At 35.1% G+C, this 22,879-nt stretch overlaps 1 protein-coding gene across 2 annotated transcripts; it reads right to left on the bottom strand.

The window, feature by feature from the left end:
• Positions 1-1,662: 1,662 nt before the first annotated feature.
• CABS1 (calcium binding protein, spermatid associated 1) lies at positions 1,663-22,402 on the bottom strand. 2 transcript variants are annotated; one of them, XM_025435678.3, is made up of 5 exons: positions 21,019-22,402; positions 7,145-7,243; positions 6,056-6,088; positions 3,766-4,327; positions 1,663-1,833 (listed from the first exon to the last, which is right to left on the bottom strand). In XM_025435678.3, exon 1 carries the CDS (start codon positions 22,327-22,329, stop codon positions 21,139-21,141), a length of 1,191 nt encoding a protein of 396 aa, XP_025291463.1. In that variant the 5' UTR covers positions 22,330-22,402; the 3' UTR covers positions 1,663-1,833; positions 3,766-4,327; positions 6,056-6,088; positions 7,145-7,243; positions 21,019-21,138. The 2 variants fall into 2 exon arrangements, with proteins under 2 accessions (XP_025291463.1, XP_025291462.1); XM_025435677.3 differs by lacking the exons at positions 1,663-1,833; positions 3,766-4,327; positions 6,056-6,088; positions 7,145-7,243 and adding an exon at positions 20,259-20,406.
• Between the last annotated feature and the right edge of the window lie 477 nt (positions 22,403-22,879).

The following is a 22,879-nucleotide window of genomic DNA, read 5'->3' as shown; positions in this document are numbered from 1 at the left end:
ACATGATGACTTCCCATTCTGATATCTGTTTTTCTAGATATGTCCTGTATTCATGGCCAACTTTGTTTGGTGGGATTGGGAACAACCGGACAGTGTGGTATGTATTTTATCCATTTTTTAACTCCCAGAATTGCAAGCCTCACAATAGTGTTAGGTTAGTAAATATTTAGGGGGTGTGGATATGAATGCTATTTGGTCTTTTGCCTTCATGTATTTGCTGTTTTTATCCAGCAGTGAGGCTCCTTTTTTTCCTGCCTGTTAAAATCATTCCTTCCCTTTTCATGTCTTCCATGAAACTTGGGGAAAAAAAAATCTCCTCAGTGAAATTCAGTACTAAATTTTGGGGATCGTTTCTTTGTGACTTTCATCCTAGTTATGTACCATCTTAACCTTTACTTCCTACTCCTTCAGGACTGGGTTGTGTGTCCTTAAAGCTACTGAAGTTACTTTCTACTGAAGTTACTTTCAACCCTTAAATACCAAGATTTTGTGATTATCTCTGTCTCCTCTAATAGCTTATCCATTATAGGTTTTTCACAAGTGTTTGCTCTTCCTAAAGGGGAGTAAATATCTCCTCCCCTGTTTGCTCATTATTGTTTGTGCCTTTACATATAATATTTACTATATATTCCTTATATATAGTATTTGCCTTGAGTTCATTGCCTTGTTTCTATCTTTGCCACTTGAATCTTTGAGGAATAAGTGATAGAATTGCTTATATTTATATTCTTCTGTTCCCTGACCTAGATCTAAATTTTACTAAATCATTTGGATGAATTAATTTATCAACTAGAAATTGATCTAACATATTTCTGGGTGAAATGATTCATGGAATGGTACAAAGTATCAATTGAACAATCCCTGGAAAAAATACCTCTTTAGATGAAGAAATAGTGTTTGAGATATTCAGAAAAAGAATATCTGTAGATTGTAGAAATTTAACTTACTCTTTCTATATTTCTTGAAAATGTGTCCTATTGGATTATAATCTCTTTGAGGGTAGGATTGCATTTGCACCACTTCTTTGTAACTTTTATCATAGATGTAACTTTATATGTACATATATATATAAATTACAGTTTATACAAATTACTTATATGTAATTATTTTGTTATGACTAAATGCACTGGTATTTTTTTTGAATTTCAGCCTGAAATAGGTTTTATTTTTAATTTTTTCTTAATTTTTTTATTGGGGTTCAATTTGCCAACATATAGCATAACACTGCACTGGTATTTTATATCACCAAGAAAAGCCATTTCTGAGCCTTGTAATATTTTTTTTTATTTTTTTTAATAATTTTTTTTATTTATTTATGATAGTCACAGAGAGAGAGAGAGAGAGAGGCAGAGACTCAGGCAGAGGGAGAAGCAGGCTCCATGCACCGGGAGCCCGATGTGGGATTCGATCCCGGGTCTCCAGGATCGCGCCCTGGGCCAAAGGCAGGCGCCAAACCGCTGCGCCACCCAGGGATCCCTGATCCTTGTAATATTTTAGCAGACTCTTATATGGAGTGATTTCAAATAATTTTTTATGCCTATGAAATATTTACAATTTTTCTGGACACATACCTTGCGTGTTATAGAACCATCTGAAAGAATGAAAGTGCCATTAATACTTCCATCACTCTACAAGAAATGAAAAGGATACCAACACATGTGATCAAATGCATGAATCATATTATTTTTAGAAATCTGTACAGTATAGCAAAACTAAAGAAGAAACAATAAGAACCCACATCCCTTTATTTTTGTATTTTTTTCTATATTTTTGTTAAAATCAAAATGGTGATAGATGGTGATCATAATATATCAGTATTCAGTCTTTCAGGATCTGTAAAAACAAAACAAAATACCATGAGCCATTAATTAAAAGTATGTAAGCTCTTTCTTCTTCCATTGTTTTTTTTTTAATTTTATTTAAATTCCAGTTAGTTAACATACAGTGTAATATTAGTTTCAGGTGTACAATATAGTGATTCAGCACTTCCATATGCTACCCATCCAGTGCTCATCACAACAAATGCACTCCTTAATCCTCATCAGCTATCTCACCCATCCCCCCCACCACGTCCCCTCTGGTGACCATCAGTTTGTTCTCTGTAGTTAAGAGTCTGTTTCTTGGTTTGCCTCTCTCACTCCTTTCTCCCCCTTTTGTTCTTTTGTCCACATATGAGTAAAATCATATGGTTCTTGTCTTTCTCTGACTTATTTCTCTTAGCATAGTACTCTCTAGCTCCATCCAGTTGTTTTACAATGGCTGAATGCTAGAAAGAACATGGAAGCTGGGACTCTTGAGTTAAATCGATCTGAGTTTGAAGACTAGTCTGCCATTTAAATTTTGTAGTCTTTGGAAAGTCCCATAAATTCTCATAGCTTCAGCTTCCTCATCTTTAAAGGGAGACAGTGATATCAGCTTTACAAGCGTGCTATGAGTATTAAATGAGAATTAGTACAAGAACAATTCAGTGTAGTAACAGTGTTGGAACTATTCTAAATGTTCTGCAATTGGTATCTTTTTATGTTATATAATTGGGATAATTCTCATTTATCTTTGTAATTAGGATCAACCTGTATTTAGAAATAGAGCAATATGTGGGGATCCCTGGGTGGCTCAGTGGTTTAGCACCTGCCTTTCTTTGGCTCAGGGCATGATCTTGGGGTCCCAGGATTGAGTCCTGCATCAGGCTTCCTGCATGGAGCCTGCTTCTCCCTCTGCCTATGACTCGGCCTCTCTCTCTCTCATATTTATTTTATGAATAAATAAATACAATCTTTTAAAAAAATAGAGCAATATGTGATGTACTCCAATTTCTTTGATGTTTCTTAAGGATGATGTGTATGTTTCAGTTAGTATAGCAAGAGAGTTCTTCTTTGGGCTGTGATTTAGTTTATATTTTTATTCTCAAAAGGCTAATTGTAATATTTGCTAAACTTATTAGAGTTGGTAAGTCCTGGAAGAAGAAAAGGAGCACTTCTTTATGTCGAGTCCGCACTTTGTGGGATTTAATATACTTTGAAGTATAAATTAACTTTTATTTACTAAGGCCCTAATTATAAGTGATTATTTCAGGAAAATAAAACACATTTTAGCATTGGGGACAGAAGGTCAAATGCATATGCATTAGTGGACTTTTTAACATATATCTTTCTTTTGTAGGAATTTGCTAGCATTGGGTTTGTAGATATAACTTATCAACTCAAGAAGACTAAATTTAGTTTTTTAGGGTTTTTTGTTTGTTTGCTTCTTTTTGAGAGAGAGAGAGAGAGAGAGAAGAATGGTAGGGGAATGGCAGAGAAGAGAGAGAGAATCTTAAACAGGTTCCCTGCCCAGTGTTGAGTACAATGTGGATCTCATCAAGAGTTGGTCACTTAGGGGATCCCTGGGTGGCGCAGTGGTTTGGCGCCTGCCTTTGGCCCAGGGCGCGATCCTGGAGACCCGGGATTGAATCCCACGCCGGGCTCCCGGTGCATGGAGCCTGCTTCTCCCTCTGCCTGTGTCTCTACCTCTCTCTCTCTCTCTCTGTGTGACTATCATAAATAATAAAATTAAAAAAAAAAAAAAAAGAGTTGGTCACTTAACCAACTGAGCTACCCAGATGCAAGTTTAGTTTTGAAATAAAAAAAGATTAAGAGTTCCTAATTCATATGGCAGAGTTAGAAACTTTTTTTTTTTTTTTGATATGGGAAAAACTACCTGGTCTTATTTCAACATGTCTTAAAGTTACTCATTTAGTTAGAAAATATTTTGGAAAATATTGTTTACCTTAGTTTGTCTTTGTCTTCTTGTGCTTTGGTGCATTTGTAATCTTGGACAGTTGTGGAATTCACTGAGGCTCTTGTTGCTGATAGACAGCAGTAGTGTCAGCTACTGGGGCAGGGGTGGTAGTGTCAGCTACTGGGGCAGGGGTAGTAGTGTCAGCTTCAAGGGCATTGGTGATGTCCTCAGGTTGGAGGGCACTGGAAGCTGTTAGTGCTGGATGCAACACTCTCAGTGTTTTGGGCAGAGACAGTGAAAGCAGTGGTGGTGGCAGCACAGTGGCAGTGGTGTAAATTATGGTTGGAGGAGCCCTAAAAGGGGCTGATGGTGCTTGAGAACTAGGATAGACAGTGTTCTCAGGTGGCAATGTAGGTCTGGGTGACGGTTCATGTGGGATGTGAGGATGGTGAGGGAGGTGGAGGGGATGGTGGCCTCTGGGGGGTTCATGACGAACAGAGTGACCACATGGACTTCCAGGAGCTCGTTGGAATTTTGCAGAATATCTTCTTGACAGCTTAGACCTTAATTGTTTAGGTAGTTTAAAATATTCTTCGGAGCTTTCACTAGACTTAAGAGAGAATACGAAACACAGTTGTTTTATACAGGTGGGATGCATAAACTTGCCTGACCTCGGGCTTTAAAAATATATTTGTTTTATCACTTAAATTTGTGTCAATATTCTAACTTCATTCCATAAGTAATTTGATGGGTGTTCCTACGGAGTAGAGAGTTTTAAATTATGACCTTTGGTGAAATATAAAGTACAATAGTATCTCTGCTATTCTTAAAGCCTAATAGTTTTATTATAGATTTTTCCAAAATGTGATCCATTATAGACAAAGTAGTAGAAGATTTTGGTGGTCAAATAACTGTGGAAAAGATTTGGGTAAAGTAAACATGTTTCTTTGCTACAGGATTTATTAGAGTTATTTATATAATATGCTGTGAATATTTAACAAATCCAAAGGATGTGCTGTATTTCTCAAACTTACTTCACCATGGAAGAGTGTGTGTGTATGTGTACGTGTGTTTAGCATTTATTCATCTAGTGTTTTAGTGTTTCCTGGAGAAACTATTGGAACCTGCTTTTCTGATTTTCATCCTGGAAAAAAGCATACTTCATTTACTATTCTGGATAGGGAATAAAAGGAAACTACAGAAGCTTTATATTGCTCTTTTTTAGTAGACCCAAAATACGAGATTGATAGAGCATTCTGTGAACCCATGTGGTTGACTCATTTGCACAGAATCTTACACATTAAAGGCTAGAAGTACCTTAGATTAGTCAGTGCATAATTACGCAGTGAAAGCCTCATTACAGCAAAGCCATGGATAGTTTTAATTGCCTTTAGTTATATGGACTTTTAACATGACATTCCCTTAGGGTGTCCACTGAGGCCCTTGCTTCTCATTTTGTCTTTATTGACAGAAGCTAATCCTTGGGAATCTAAAAACAACTCTCCCCCTGCCTCTTCATGAAACATTAGTTCTCAAAGTGAATAAATTCTAAGAAATAATCTCATACTTGACTTTATGATGAAGGAGAAATAAGTTGCCAAAATTGTCATAAACTTTCAAGGTAGGTTTAGAATTTTTTTTCTAAATATCAAAACAAGTTGGGTCACTAAACCCAGGCATTGTTTATTTTACTGTCTATCCATCTTTAAAAACAGGAGAATGTTTTTGTTTTTAAGGATTCATTTAGAGTATTTGGAATTGGCAAAAGAGAGATTAGGGGATGTAAGAGAATGATGTGACAGTATTTTCACTTAAAACACCTTGCTGTGCAGCCTACCTCCATTGTGACATGGAATGGGGATTACGAACATTAAAGATGGCAGGGAGTGGGAACAGGGATTTGTAATTATGAAAAGTCTTTCCAGATGATTCTGAATTTTCTTTTATTTTTCTTTTGAAAGCTATTGATTTTGAGAAAAGAAACTACATGTTTGCATTTTGTAGGATCATAGGAAATGTTCCTTACTATAAAGCCATTAGTATTTATAAAGAGAAAGGTATTTACATTGAACAGACAAATGTAGATAGTTTGTGGTACTGAAGCCTAGGTAAAATTTGCTTTTTGTGTGCTCTACTCCCATTGCACATTTATATGTATCAAAGAAGCAGACAATTGAGCAAGGTTTTGGTGTTCACAGAAATTTTCCCACTTGGGGGACTCTCAGCATTTCTTTAGGTTGTGAATAAAGGAAACTGTACCTTAACCCTTCAGACATAACTGACTTTTGATTATGAATGAAAATATAAAAAGATAATTAGAAATATGAATACAACTTACCCTGGAGTTTTTTTGCTTATGTGCATCAGCTGACTGAAATGGAAATGGAGAATACAAATATATATATAAAAAATTAGACCCAGAGCATATATGACATTTTAAGAATACTTACTAGAACTTGTTTGAGGGTAATACGTGGTTGGGTTAGGTAATGGAATGGAATACAGTTTTAGAATTTTAAGTGTTATCTTTAAATATAAGGGACCTTGTAACAGTTTGGAGTACACGGTTCTTGGGGTAAAGATGATCAATTTTTCTGGAGGTCTTTAGGCAGAAGTGTTCTTCTCCCTCTATATTCTCATGAGTGTGTTGCCAACAAGTTTACAGGTAGTGCAAGATTTGACTCCTTTTATCGTAATAACTACCGTTTACTCAGGTGCTGAGCCTGGGGACCAATATAGAACCAAGCCTGGGGACCAATATAGAACCAATATCATTACGAACTTGATATAAGAAAAAACCAACCTGTCATTTTGGGAGAGAAAAGCAGTTAAGTGTTATATAATGTAGCCTACTTTTTAGATAATGTAACTTAGGTGCTAGATTTAGGTAAATAAATCTAAAAATGTTAAGGGGACAGCAAGTACATGCTCTTGATTGAAAAGTTATATATCATCTCTAGAATTACTTAATTTTTTGATCCATGTAAAATACATTATATGATTAAAAAATCTATTTTATAGTGTTCTGTAAAATCAGTTTTCTTCTTCACACATTTTTCTTTTTGTGAAAGAAAACATGGTTTTACCAAAGACTAAAGGCTATTCAGGCAAGCTGTTGCAGGAGTGGAATCTGAATACACAATTTAAAATCATAACACTACAGCATCCTGCTTACACATGTGGAAATTCTAAGGACTACAAATGTGGAAAAAAATTAAAATGTTGATTTTATCCTAAGGTCAAAAAAAGATCACAAAGAAAATTAAATTAAAGCCTTAGAAAAAAATAAAATTAAACAAGGTTTGTGTCGTGTAAAGCTGTGTTGACATAAAATAAATTGAATGTACACTTTATGATTAAGAACTAAATAAGAAAAAAAAAGAACTAAATAAGAAAATAAACACAGGTGAAGATATTCAATATTTACCGAAAAACAAGCAGTGAAAGTCAAGATGACAGCAATCAAAATGAGAACCTTCATTTTAATGTCTTAGTGTCTTCTAGAAGTAGGCAGCAGAAGATGATGCTTTATTGGTGGTGAGAGAATAAAATAAATATTTCATTTTGCTAAATTTCAACCAAATGAAAAACATGCATGGTAAGGCATATCTGTGGCATATATTGTATCTATGGTATAATAAAAAATGATCACTTATAAGAAGAATAGTACAACTAATAACGTGCAAAGGTTATGAATAATGAACCCCTATGGTAATACCTGTTGTAGACAAAAATGTAATCAGAAATAATTCTTGTCTCATTGTCAAGAAAGTTCTCCTCTTGAGAGCATATACAGCTTCTTTTTGAGCTGCTATTTTACAATTATTGAAGAGGTATTTGAGAAGGTAAAACCAAATTATGATCAAGATGGTGAGGTTTATATACTCACGCACAGCTGTTTGTTCTATTAATTGAGATTTTTTTTTGAAAAGCAGTATGGCAATGTACAAAAGATGAAAATGTTTGTACCTTTAACCTAAAGACTCTGTCTTGAGAATTATCTTTGATAACTTAATCAGTAGAAAAAAAATGTAAGTCATTTTAATGTTACTTATAGGTAAAAAAATGCAGATACTGATAATCATGAAGACTTGATAGAAATTTTAAAAAATGCTTGTTGTAATGATAAGTGAAAAACTTAACTACCATACTAAGTTATCCAGTAACACAAGTGAAAAGTTTAAATACTATACTGTATGTACGTTATCCAAATAGACAACACAGGAAAATCTAAGTGAAATATAAAATAAGTGTGACATGATGGTTTAATTTATATGTGGATTTTGTTATTAAATTCTTATGTTTTGTTGGTTTTATAATTTAAACACAGAAAAGAAATAGAGAAATTGCCATTAAAATAGTCTCCTGGCATGGTTTTGACCTTACACACTTAAGACTTCAGACAAAAAATTTAAAATGTTAACTTAAAAAATGTGATAGGTAGAAATATGAGATATTTATATTAATAGTATCAGTATTATTTTTATTATCTGAGTAACTGTTAGAAATTTGACATTTTTGCTAAACTTTTTATTTTCTTTTCGTATGATCATTATTGCTAGGTTCTCCTATCTAAAGGAGAAGCAAAATAAACAAACAACAAACCAAACCCAAACCTCTCCAATTGCAGTTCTCTGAGGGCTATTATAAAATTATCCTTTCTTCATAACTTTGCATTCATATATATTTTAGTAATGAATCATTTTTTGTCACTACTTAACTAATCTCTCTCCGAAAGAAGAAAAGTAGCTAAGTAGAGGAATTAATGGCTAATTATTTTTACTTAGAAAATCTCAGGTTCAGATGTGACTGTTTTCTAATCTTTAAGTTACAGCTTTACAAACATGATAGCCACAACGCATTTGACGAAGAATTACTATCTTTTAATAATGACTTTATTCAATAGGGTATCTTTTGATTTTTAAGGGAAAGATCACTGGATCAATAGTCGTTGGAGTTGAGCTTCAGATGTCAAACCCTGGTCACATTATTTAGCCTTCCTGAGGCCCAGGTTCTGTTTTTAAAATGGAGTGATTAATCTATTTGACAAAACTGTCACATCTCAGTACTCCCAAGAAGAAGAATAGAAAACCATATTAATAACTGTTTCTTCATCTGTGAAGCATTCGCAATCTCAAGCAAAATATAAGGCACATTTAGATATTTATATGCCCTTCCTTTTGTATTAAAAGATAAATAGAATGGAAACATTCAAGTATTAAAAATTTTAAAAATCAGGCTCAATGATTTCTTGCATAACTTAAATATATGTTCTTGCCACTGAAAACACTTTTGTTTTTATATGTTCAAAACTAAGATACAGATTCATGTCTAAAAGGGAGCCGCTTTAAAACTGGGATCCCCTTTAGCTATTTTTATTAATATAATATTTCCTGAAATTGCTAACATTTTACTAATATATTAAGTGGATAGAACTTGTAGTTTGCTGAATTTATTAAAACATTTCCATTTATTTTCTATTTATGATATTTTCTTTCAAATGCATTGTGTGTTGGAATTCTGTGGAAAAGAGTCTGAGATCTTATGATGATTATACTAATTAGAAACTGGAGAGCTGGGATCCCTGGGTGGCGCAGCGGTTTGGCGCCTGCCTTTGGCCCAGGGCACGATCCTGGAGGCCCGGGATCGAATCCCACGTCGGGCTCCCGGTGCATGGAGCCTGCTTCTCCCTCTGCCTGTGTCTCTGTCTCCCTCTCTCTCTCTGTGTGACTATCATAAATAAATAAAAATTAAAAAAAAAAAAAGAAACTGGAGAGCCTATGATGATTACACTAATATACATAATCAGGGTTGTCTAGGTGACTTAGTGGTTGAGCATCTGTCTTTGGCTCAGGGCATGATCCTGGGGTCCTGGGATCAAGTCCCACATCGGGTTCCCTACAAGGAACCTCCTTCTTCCTCTATGTCTCTGTCCATCTCTCTGTGTCTCTCATGAATAAATAAATAAAATCTTAAAAAAAAAAAGAAAAGAAAATAGATATAATCCAAGTCTGAGGAAAATTGGTTAAAGTCTTCGAAAATTTAGAAAAGATACCACAACAGGGGATCCTTTTTCTGCTTCTCCAGCAATGTCAGCCTTACCTTAGGTTCTGAAGTCCGGAAGCTTGGAGAAAGAGTTCAGGTGACTCATGCCTTATAAAGAAATTCCCCCCCGCCCCCCGCATTATCCTTTTTATTTTATTCCTATTGCTAAGCAAAATATATTATTATTATTTTAGCATTTACTTCTGGGCTAATCCAAACTGTTTCCTGAAGCAAAAAATGGAGTGTTATAATCTTCAGAAGTTGACATTTTTCCTTTTCATTTTTCTCAGAATCATCATGGCTAATTAACTGTGCATCAGAAGAATTGAAAGCTTATTCTTTAGAACTTAAAGATAATACTTGGAGTCAATTTCTTTCCTTTATTTCAGATGTTTTCTTACAGAACTTGACATTTTAGTAACAAAGCAGTAATTATTGAAACTTGACTATAAGCCCTAGGTCTGTGAACACTTTCATAATTAAGACTGCTGTCTATATTTATTTGCCTCACTACCATTTGATAATGTGAATTCTGAGCTGGTAGGAAGTATTTGAAGATGGTAGCTTCTTTTGTGTTCATCTTTAGCTTTGTAAGAAAAAAATACTTCATTCCTGAAAGTGAATTTATAGAGATTGTAAAATGAGGTCAACATTAAGCATTAGTAGTTGGGGTGCAGCTGCAAATATTGCCTTCTTTTCTTGCCTTTCTGGACATAAAAATGAGAAAAAGCTAGTAAACCATTTTGACAACACTTAATATGCTAACATCAAGACTAATAGTTCTTTAATTAAATTGTCAAGTACGATATATTGTGCACTGCAGTGATTATCTTGCTCAGAAGGAATGCACCAGTTACTGAATAATACAAAATGTGTACATTATATTAATTTGATATTTGCTTTGATGTCAATAAGTTTTACTTTCCCCAAAATGTCATTCTATTACCAGCAGGATAGGTAAACATCATGTACTTACACATGGAAGGTCTACTGGTGGGTAATGGGATTTTAATGCTTTTCTTTCAAGGTAGCAGTTAACACTGGTGTGTCTTCTTGGCATTAATTCACCCAGCGATGAATTGAAGATTAAACAGGAATGTTTAGGGATCCTTGGGTGGCTCAGTGGTTTAGCGCCTGCCTTCGGACCCGTGATCCTGGAGTCCCAGGATCGAGTCCCACATGGGGCTCCTTGCATGGAGCCTGCTTCTCCCTCTGCCTGTGTCTCTACCTCTCTCTCTCTCTCTGTGTCTCTCATGAATAAATACATACAATCTTAAAAAAAAATAAACAGGAACGTCTAGACTTTTTCTCTTAAAGTTGAATTTGAGGGTGCTGGACACAGTGTCTCTTTGATTATTGGTTTTCACTTTGTTCACAATTTGTTTTGGCTTTTTAAGATAATTAATTGCAATGAGGGCAAACTAAAATCCAAATCAAGTTGAAGACCTAGATTATAGCTTTGTACATGAAGAGACTGAGACTTGAAAAAACAGCTAGCTCATAGTTGTAAAAACCTGTATTCTAACCCAGATTTGTTTATCTTCACAGCCTTTTCTTTCTCCTGAAGCAAGATATTTTTAAGTGTGTTTGACTCCTGTTGAAGAAAATTTTTGATTAATTATTATAGTGAGTAAGCCATAAAGAGAACTGTCTTAGGCATTTTTGAATATTGATAACTGGTAGATTTCCTGGCATAACTTTAGGTGATAAATAATGTTTTTGACCAAGTTAATATTTATGAACTTCCTTTGCTTTTCTGACTTTGTTGTAAATTATATCTAATCCCAAATTCTCTAGATTGAGAGAACATGTAAGGATTTCAGCTCACAGGACAAGGATGCTTGTTTTTATTAGAGGCAGCCAACCTGGGTAGGGACAACTTGCTAGAGCTTTCAGATTTTTATGTAAAATTTTCATGTCAAAAAGTTTATGTAGTTAAGACTGTGCTCATTTGATTCTCATTCTGGTTAGTAGTACAAATGGAATATACTCATATTGATAATTGATAATTATTCTTGCTGATTCCTGCTGTAGTTTCTTGTTTCTGCTTCTTGCTTCGTCTATATCCCCAGTCCAACTTTTACTTTTCTATGCAAATAATCTTCCTAAAACACAATTACTGTATTATCCCCTTACTTAAAACTTATAATGCCTCCCGTTTTATGCAACAGAATTTCCCAAACCATGTTACATAGAGCATGTAACATGCTTGATAATAATAATTCATGCTTAGACACGTTTACTGGAGCTCCATGAAAATATAGCTCCACGGACACTTCATATACATATTCTCATATTCACCCCAACATTTCAGCAATACATTTTACCCTGAAATTCTTTTTATCTTCTCCCCTGCAAAAAAGCCATGAATTCCTATGAAACTGGCTTAGGAAGTATGAGCTGTTATGTGAAAATTTTAAAAAAGATTTTATCTATTTGAGAGAGAGAACATGCAAGCATTAGTGAGGAGGGGGTGAGGGAAGGGGAGAAAGAATCTGAGGGAGACTCCATACTCAGAATAGAGTCCAAAGCAGGGCTCGATCCCATGACTACAAGATGATGACCTGAGCAGAAACTGAGAGTTGGAAGCTTAACTGACTGAGCCACCCAGGTGCCCCTGTTGTGTAAAATTTTAACTCTAAGCTGCTAACACATGATGTGATGGTTAATTTTATGTTAACTTGCCTTGGTTATGATGCCTAGTTCCTTGACAAATACTAGTCTAGATGTTGCTGTGAAGATATTTTTATAGATGTGATAATATTTATCATCAGTTAACTTGTAAAACGGATCCATAATATGGATGAGCTTCAGTTAATCAATTGAAGAACAAAGACTGAAGTTTCTTGAAAAAGAAGGAATTCTGCCTAGAGGCTGAAACAGAAAATCCCTGTCTGAGTTTCCAGCCTGCAGTCTTGCCCTGTCAATTTTGGACTCAAGATCGCAATATCAGCTCTAAACTTGAATTTCTAACCTACCAACCCTGTGCTATGGGTTTTCAACTTGCCAGTCTCCACAATTACATGAGCCAATTTCTTAAAATTTTATGTCTGTCTGACTATCTACACCCATCCATGTATGCATGCATGCATGCATGCATCCATCCATCATTGGTTCTGTTTCTCTGGAGAACCCTGACTAATACACATAGTTTGACACAGTTTGGTTCTTTTTGCTTTTGAGAGGCTGTAATATCAGTCACAATTTGGTATAGTTGTTACCATTCTCTTTCAAATTCTCAGTGCTATAAACTTATTTCAGTATTATTGAGCACACTAAATACAGCTGACTCTTGAACAATGTGGGGGTCAGCAGTGCCAGCACTCCACAAAGTCAAAAATCCATGTATAATTTAATTACTAATAGTCTACTGGTGAAGTCTTACTGATAACATAAAGAGTTGATTAACACATATTTTGTATGTTATATGTATTATTATCCTGTATTCTTAAAGTAAGCTAGAACAAAGAAAATATTAAGGACATCATAAGGAAGAGAAAATACATGTACAGTACTGTATTGTATTTACCAAAAAACATATATATACACCTGTAAGTGGACCTACTCACTTCAATCTGTGTTAAGGGTCAACTCTGTTCTTCTAGAGTTTTGCCTTTGCCCTTGCTTCCTTCAGCTTGAAACCAATGATCTTTTCTTGTCCTGGTAAACTCATATTTATCTCGAAGTATCCAGTTCAAATCATCTTTTCTCTGAGAGCATTCATAGCATAATAAGTGAAATCACCATTCACTCATTCAATTGATTCATTTATTGAGCATCTCCTGTGTTCAAAGCTCTCAGAAGTGAGCAGTGGATAAGAGAGATATGATCTCTTTTCTTAGGATGGGGTGATCAGCTCTGTTTATTTGAGACATTCTAGGTTATGCCTGTTGTTGTGGGATCATTATTAATACTGCTTTCTTTCAGTCTCAAAAGTATTTTGGTTTTGATGATAAATTATTTTATCTTCTTACTTATCAAACATACATACAGTCTAGTAAGGAAGACAAACTTTAAGCAGGTGTTTGAGTTGAATTGTGTCTTTTACCCATCCCCAAATATGTTAGGTTCATAACTCCCAGTACCTAAGAACATGACCTTATCCAGATATGGAATCTTTGCAGATGTAACCAAGTTAAGAGGCAGTCATATTGAATTAAGAGTCCTAATCCAATGGCCAGTGTCCTTATAAGTGGGGAGAAATTTGAACATGGAGACACACAAGAGAATATCTTGTGATAAGGGAGGCAGAGATTGTGGTAATGTGTCTATAAACCAAAGAGAGTCAAGGATTGCTAGCAACCACCAGAAGCTAGAAGAAGGAAGAAAAGATCCTCCCCTTGAAATTTCAGAGAGTAGTGTCCTTGCTGAAACCTTGATTTCAGACTTAGAACTTTCAGAACTGTGAGAGGATAAATTTTTGTCTTAAGCCATCCAGTTTGTGGTAATTTGTTACAGCTTTCTTAGGAAATCAATACAACAGGCAATTTGAAAAAAAATTGTGTGTTAAGCAAGATATTTTATACCTTAAGACAATATTGTGGGAGAATATAGAAGCCTACATGGTTGAAGGAAATCACATTTAGAGGATTTTAAGACTGTCTCAGGAAGAGTATAGCATGTTCAGTGATCTGAGACAAGAGCATTTTTCATACTCTAAAGAAACCAACAGAGGATCTACATAGTTGAGATTTAAGAGAGAATGTTGACAGTAGCATATCATGAGGCTGCATAGGTTAGCAATATCCTGATTGTGGAGAACCTGGCAAATAGCAAAGGGATTTTAGATTTTATATGAAAGTTGGTAGAAAGTCAATGGAGCATTCTGAGTATGGAGCTGGAAGTGGCATGATCAGTTTGTCCTATAACATGTTTTTTTTTTTTTTCAGGATAAAACTTAAGATAAAGAAGAGTGGTAAGAATGGACGCAAGTGGAGTCCTGAGGGCCCAGAGGTGAAAACTTTTGTTTTTGTTGCACATGGAAAACGATAAAAGAGTGGTGTAAAAGAAGAATCCCAGTTTCTGGCTTGGATGGCTGTGCAGATGGTATTTTTTGCTTGAGATAGGCAATATTAGAAGAGAAATTTGAGGAAAGGGGAATGCCAATTTAAATTTAGATTTCTGTTATCTTTAAAGCGTATGTAAAAAATGCAAAAGAACATACCAGTAGTCTTCTGGAAATAGACTGCAGACTCAAAATTTAATTCATGTATCATTTATTTACTTCTAATCTGCAACAGGTAGAATTGGGCAATGCACACATATTACACACATACTGGCCCAATTCCCCAGTCTTTCTGGTACCTTGAAGTTACAAATGTTCTTTAATGCATTCTTATGTATAGCATCTCTTTAGAACTGTCTTTCTTTGTGGTCAGGAATCCTTTCACTTTATAACTGGTTCTCTCCCACTCTCTCTCATATTAGATCAATAATTCCTTAAGACATGGAAAAGAGATTTATGTCACAGGGTAGGGATAGCTGTGGATACAAGTTACAGCGTGGATTGTGAACAGGGGTTACATTAGGACAGAGAAGAACTTTGGACAGAAGGATCTTATGTCAGAGGAAACTATGAATAGGATTATTTCGGATTCAGGAGTATCTTTTATCAAATACAATAAAGTGTAATAAGTGATATTATTGAAGAATATATATGGTGGGTAGGGTTATCATTAAGTTATCATACCGAGGGGTGGTTAGGGAAGCTATCACTTGAAGTGAGTCTTGAAAGATGGTTAAATATTTACCATGTGAAACTGCAGAGAATTCTAGGGACAGAGAATATGATGAAGAATGATGCAGAAATTTGAAACTGTTTGAGTTCTTAGTTATTAGCACGCTTCCAGTTTTAACCAACAGAAAACTCAGCCCAAACTCATTTAACTAAAATGGAAAATGTATTGTCTCAGGTAAATAAGCAGACCTGGCTTATTCTATGAAGGCTTGATATATGATGTGACTATAACTCAGTAGTTCTTTATATTTCTTGGCTCTTATTTCTTCAGCATTGGCTTTATTTTCAGCCGTGTGCCTCCTTGTGATCATCCCTAGATGGCTCCAGAAGCTCCTTGCACTTTATGTTTCCAGATTGATGTTTCTTTTAGAAGCTCATTTTCCACAAATACATTTTCTTCCCCTCTCTCTGATTGATTTATGTGCTTATCCCTGAATAACTGTGGCAAGGTGTATGGAACACAGAGTAACTAGCTCATTGCCAGAGTTGGGGGTGGGATCTGTCTCACTTAAACATGCGTGAAAGGAAAGGAGTTGTAAAACAAAAAATCTGCATGTCTTACAAAGAAAATTTTATGGCAGGCAGAGTTTAGAAGCTAGGTCAAAAACAGATGTCACTCACATTAAGGAAACTTTAATTCCTCTCATTTCTTCATTTATAAACATTTATTGAGTATCTCCTATCTACTAGGTACTCTTTAGCTCAGTAGTCAGGGATCCCAGCTCTCAGGGAGTATACATTTGTACTTTGTGTAGATAGAGTGTACTGTGTGAAGGGAGAGCAGAAGTAAAGATGGGTTGAAGAAAAAGTTGGGCAGAGGAAAAAACATGGAGAGGCTTGTGTGCATTGCTGAAGAGTTTAGACTTTATCCTAAGGAGCAAGTCAAGGGCTTTAGAAGAAAGATGAGGATGTTGGGGCATTAATTGATGGGAAAGAAAATGAGAGGTAGATTGCCAGTTACAGGATTGTAGACAGGCTTAAAGAAGGGAGTGGCAGTTTAAATAGAGAAAGAAGGAGGGTTAAACGTTGAGAATGATTGTTGAACAATTCACACAAAGCTATGTGACTTTTGAACTTGGGCTTTAGAGTCATAAAAATCTGGAGAGCTAAGCTTTGCCATTTACTGGCTTGCTTATCTTGATTCGGTGGCTTTTTTGTTTTTACTTTGGTCATCAGCAAAATGAAACTATCCCAACTGTCCACCCACTGTATGCCTCCACTCCTTTCAAGGGTCATCACTATTTAGTACATTTGGGAATAAAGATAATTTTACATCCATTCCTTAATTCCATATCTTAGCTGTGTCTCCTCAGGCCCACCATTTCCTTTACTTAAGAATCACGTATTCAAGACCTTGTTTCTTTCATGTTTAATGAAATTTCAGGGTGAGGAGAAATTTTACTATGAAGTTGTGCAATTTAAAATTGATTATTAAGCATCCAATTTTTGAAAAGTCTGGTGTCCACTGGCCACCAGTAATCTCACTGGCCACTGTTTTTAAAATTTGTGTGTGTGTGTGTGTGTGTGTGTGTGTGTGTGTGTTTTAAATTGAAGTATAGTTGACATACAACACTGGACACTCTTCTTTCTAGACTCTAGCCAGTTGCACAGGTATTGTGTTTCTCCTATCTTTGTCTTATCCTTAAATTTCCCATTATCTTGTTTTAACTGACCACATTAATTACTTTAATTGTTCTAGTCTAGTTTATGCCTCAAGGGCCTCATATCTCAAAGGAGACTATCAAACTATTTTTTTAAACAAAGTCCATAAAGGAACTATGGTTGCAGTTTATAAAGTAGTGAATGCTATTCAGCTTGCCACCTATCTCAGGACTAAGGTGGTTTTGAGGACAAAATTATTAAAACCTTTTCATAGCTTTCAACAAGCACCACATGATTTGTTTCTTGCCTACTTTTTCAGTTTCAATTTGTTATTTTTCAACCAATGATATGTTTCATCACATAGTCTGTTCATTTCCTTGAGAAACTTGGGACATTTCTAGCCTCAGGGCTTTAGGCATGTTGTGTCCTCAACTCTTCACATTTTTCAATCTTTAGCTTCAATCTCACTTTTTTCAGAGACAACTTCTCTAGATTTAAATTTGTGTGAAGCCTGCAGCTATAATCTCTCTCTCTTTTTAAAAATAATATCTTGTTTGTAAGAACCATTACAATCTATAGTTGGTATTGCTCCATGTGTGATTATTTGAGATTTGTTTAATATTTCTCTTTTCCAGTGGATTAATGTCCGTGATGGCAGGGGCTGTGTCCTTTGTTTCACTATAGCATACATAAGAGGCTTCTGAGGTGCTTGGAATGTAGTAGGTAAACAATAAATATTTTATAAATTAAAATGGAATAAAATGGTGTCTGATACAAAGTAAATAAATACTAGCTAATATTTTTATTAGGTGTAGGAAGATATAGATTGGCACTCTAATTTTCTGGCTGATAGTGTTGACAATCATTCAACACCCTGGTGTAGTTTATATTCTGGAATGCATGAAAGCAGAGAGAATGAAAATCACCTCCATTTCCTTCCTAGAGATGATCACTGTTAAAGTATTATATGTATCTAGCTATTTATATATATATGTTACATATCACTGTGTAAATTTCATTTAGGAGTTTAGTGTGATTTTCCCCTTTTCCCCCTATGTGATTAAATTCTTTTGGGCCACCTGGCTGCTCAGTTGGTAGAGCACATGACTCTTGATTTCAGGGTTGTGAGTTCAAGCCCCACATTGGGTGTGGAGATGAATGAATGAATGAACAGATGAATGAATGAATTCTCTTTTACAGACCATTTTTAAAAAGTGCGTACTGTTGCTTCATATGGGTATACAGAAATGTAACCAATTCCATCCACGTCACTAGAATTTTAGATTATTTTTAGTGTATCTCTTTTATAAACCTTAAAAAATTACATGAATCCCTCTGACAATATCTTTTTTTTTGTAAAACTATGAGAGCCAATAGAGCATAGTGATGAGGAGAGCATGGGCTCTGCAGGAAGACTGCCTGGTTTGAAGCCTTCTTTACTACATAATAGCTATGAGGCTTGGCTATGTTACATAGATTTTCTGACTTAGTTTCTTTATCTATAAAATGAGTAGAATATTGTTCTCCCTTATAGGATTGTCATGAAAAGCAAATGTTATTCTAAATGTTGAACACAATAAAGCCTATAATAACTGTTAGCTACTTTCATGATCTCTAATTCTTTTTTTTTAAAAGATTTTTTAAAAATTTATTTATGATAGACAGAGAGAGAGAGAGAGAGAGAGAGAGAGAGGCAGAGGCAGAGACACAGGCAGAGGGATAAGCAGGCTCCATGCCAGGAGCCCGACGTGGGACTCGATCTGGGGACTCCAGGATCGCGCCCTGGGCCAAAGGCAGGTGCCAAACCGCCGAGCCACCCAGGATCCCCCATGGTCTCTAATTCTTGAGAAAATTCTTAGTTGCAAAATAGGCTAAAAAGTTTAAATATTTTTAATGCTTGTTGCATATATTTCCACATTGCCTTCCAGAAAGGGTGGAGAAATTTGTACTATCCAACAATGAATATTTAAAATGATCATTTTCAGTTATTAAATGGTTTAAAATAAATATCTAATAATTTCACTTTCTTGGAATACTGTGATCATTGACTTTTTATAAGTTAGGTGGCAATTTGTTTTTCATGAATTATTTATTTCTTATTGTCATTTAAAATATTTTCTCTTCAAAAAACACATTCTCTTTAGGAGCTCTTCAGAGACTGATGATAATAACCTTTTCACTGCCATGAATATTGCAGTTATTTTTCCCGAATTATTATTTGATTTTTAATTTTATGTTGATTTTCTTTTGTACAAAATTTACCTATTTTGGTGTCAAATCTGTAAATCTCCTTTTTGCCATTTCTTATATGCTTAGATTTCTCAACTCCACTTGAATAAATATACATGTATTTTCTTTTATGCTATTGTATGGTTTTATATTTAAGTCTCTGATTCATGTAGAATTTATTTTAGAGTGTGATCCTAATACTGCAGCTTAATTTTTCCTCAAATACTCAGCTATTAAGGCAAGATTAATTACTCATCATATCTCATGGTTTTGAAGTTCACCTTAACATATACTAAATTTTTATGTTAAGATGTGTTTCTGGGTTTTAACATGCTTCCATAATTATTTCTAGTCTATAGTCTATCTAATGGTATACATCCCTCCTCTACACTCCCCCCCTCCCCCAAGTATGCCATTTTCTATTTACCCAGTGTTTTGGCTTTGTTTTTCTTTTTCTTTTAATTCAATAAAATTATGAGTCGAGTCTCTGTAGAATAATTCTGTCCTTGGTGTCCAAAGTTAAGTTGTTTTTTAAACAATAGATTTTAATTTTACCACTGACCCTTGAGCAGCACAAGTTTGAACTGCACAGGTCCACTTATATTTGGATTTTTTATGGTACAATACTCTAAATGTTTTTCTTATATGATTTTTAAAATAATATTTCCTTTTTATTAGCTGTATGACCACAGCTTATAACAGAGTCACAAAGTATGTGTTAATTGACTGTTTATATTATTGGTAAGGATTCCAGTCAACAGTAGTTTTTTAATGGCTTAGTTTGGGGAGACTCAGAAGTTATAGGTGTGTTTTTGACTGGTAGGGAAACAGCCTTCCTTATTCCCATGTTCAAGGATCAACTGTACTTACATTTCTTGTAATTTAAGAATTCTGTACTAGAATATCAAACACATTTACACACAGTAAATCAGTTGCTGTCAAAAGATTTATTGAAGAAAAATCAGCAAAATGAAAACAGACCTATTTTAAAAGTCTGCGTCAGGAAAGAATGAAGATACATGTTCTTGAATTGCTAACCAAAAGCATAAGAAGAGTGCGTTAGCAGTGCTTAAGACCTGAAAAAAATTGACAAAAATTCAGGAGAGAAATTTTACAGAAAGAAAATTAAATTGATTCATATGTTTGTACACAATATTTTGACAAATTTACATGTTTATAAAATATCATTTTGACTTAGTTTGCATCCAACATGAACCAGGAACCCTATACTATTTCTTACATTTTTTACATGCTAAAAATTACTGAATAACCTTAATTCTTATGGAGGATTGCAAATATATTTTTTAATAGAAGAGAATCATTGGTTGCATGAAAAAATCTGTTTAGAATTAGCATCTCAGAACTTTTAATACTACAATAATTTTTGAGATATGTTAATTTAGTTCTCATCTCTTCAACTCACACTAAAATATGCTCTCAAGGGTTAACTAAAATGACATACATCATTAAATGTAGGCAGGAAGTCAGCTTTCTTTATTGCTGTCTGCATATACCTGAAAGCTGGGATTAAAGATTTTATATTAAGATAAATAATTGGATAATAATTGAATTAAATTTTTTGGTACTCAGGGAACTCTTGTATACTGAGTTTTTAGGTTTCCATAAATATATTCTACTGAATGACCTCTATTGTTAAGTATCCACATTTTTCTGAGTCGAATACTTGCCTTAAATGCTCACTTTCTTTAATTTATTAAGATTTTTGCTTGGTGGGCAAGCTTCTTAGATGTTAAAACTAGCTGTCTAGAATTGTTGCTCAATTCTGTGTGGCATCTGTTTTGCTGCTTTTAAATCAGGAACTCATCTGGTTCTTCTTTCAGTAACTTAAAGACACCCATTTCAGTTGTAAAGGCATCTTCCTCATGACTTAGGGTATCTGGATCAGGGGTAGTTTCTGAAAGTGGCTCGCTGTCCTTAGTTACAAATTCTATTGCATTATTCTCAGACAGATCTTCATTTGTCAGGGTAGATGAATCCTCCGTGAGGTTCATAGCTACTGATGTAGGGATTACAAAGTCATATCTGGATTCCACAGCAGTGAGCAAAATGGGATTGTTCTCTGCTTCATTTGTGATATCTTTCTCCATCCAAACATTGACTTCATCCATAGACTCTTCATTGGTTAGCAGAATATCTTCAGGGTTATCTTTGTCTCTTTCTACAGTGGTAGTGAGTTCAAACACAGTGATGAACTTTTCCTCATCAGAGTCTGTTAGTTTAGGCACAGGATTGGGGTCATTCTCTGGAAGACTTAAGTCAATTTCAGTTATTTTCTCTTCTGTAAAGGCAGTTATGTCTGGAATAGTGAAATTTTTTTCAGTAGCAGTAGAGATTTCAGCCTCAGGAATAGACGAGTTGGTGATCTGGACTGCCTCATTAGCAGTGACATTGGATTTTACTGAGGAACTATAATTGTTATCATCAGGCTTATCCTTCTTAGCTGGAAGATTAGGGGTGTCTGCAATGCTGGTGGTGCCTTCCTTTAATGTGCCAGAGACTTCAGAAGTTATTGAGACATCTTCATTCGCTGGGTCAGTGGTATCCAAGAGAATATCTTCTTTTGCCATGTTAGTGGAAAAATCTATTAAAGAAACAGTTGCGCCTGGTGATGAGATATTATCAATTTTCACTGGAATTAAATTTTCAGTAATAGAGTCATTAGCTATGGAGTTTACTGTGCCTGTCAGTGTAGCAATTTCTTTTTCCACATGGGTTGATGATTTAATAATACGAGAGCCAACATTATCTTCTGATTTTAGTTTTTCTTTTGGAGATGTAAGCTTGCTGTCTGTTGTTGAGAAATCACTTTCCAGGGTATAGTCATTTACTGGAGTAATGTGGTCTCCTTCCGAAGTAATGTTTTTTTCTGATTTCGGAATGGTGTTGTCAGCCCCAAAGAAAATGGTTGCTTCAGTTGTTGTTTTACCCCTTTCTGTTGGAGGATGAGAATAAATTTTTGGCAAACCATCTTCAGCCATGGGACAAAATGGCACTATGTACACTCACAGGTCTTTCCCTGGGCCCAGTGGTATCCCTAGGCAGGAGAGTGATGTGCATTATAGTGATTGAAGCATTGGTCATCATGGTGATTGTTGCATCAACCATAGGGCCAATGTCACAGGCTCTCCTTGTAGGTTGTTTCTGTGCTTTGATTGGGCATCTAGTTTCAAGAGTTATTGGTATTAGATGAAAAGACAATAGAATCCTGATTATGAAATGATCATTCATAGCTGGACTTATCATGTTCTTCTTTATAAGGGATCTACCTTCCATTATGGAGCTAGTGTCACTTGAAACAGACACAGCAGAGTCAGCCAGGTATTTGTGGGTTTAGTGTCAGTGGGGAAAACTCTAGGAGCCATGAGATTATAAGCATTAGCTTTAAGTTATCTGTCTTTCAAATAAGTTAACAATGTTTTTTTGAGGTTAAGCATCTTCTCTTGAGATTTATGGTATTTAAATGTCTAAAAAACAGGGATCCCTGGGTGGCGCAGCGGTTTGGCGCCTGCCTTTGGCCCAGGGCGCGAT

Source organism: Canis lupus, chromosome 13, assembly GCF_003254725.2.
Source record: "Canis lupus dingo isolate Sandy chromosome 13, ASM325472v2, whole genome shotgun sequence".
NCBI classification, from domain to species: domain Eukaryota; kingdom Metazoa; phylum Chordata; class Mammalia; order Carnivora; family Canidae; genus Canis; species Canis lupus.
Note: the sequence above shows the minus strand (reverse complement) of the source record. Positions and strands in the feature narration are given on the sequence as shown.

Excerpts from the sequence above, each read along its gene's own strand:
- CABS1 (XM_025435678.3), bottom strand. The coding sequence starts at position 22,329 with ATGGCTGAAGATGGTTTGCCAAAAATTTATTCTCATCCTCCAACAGAA.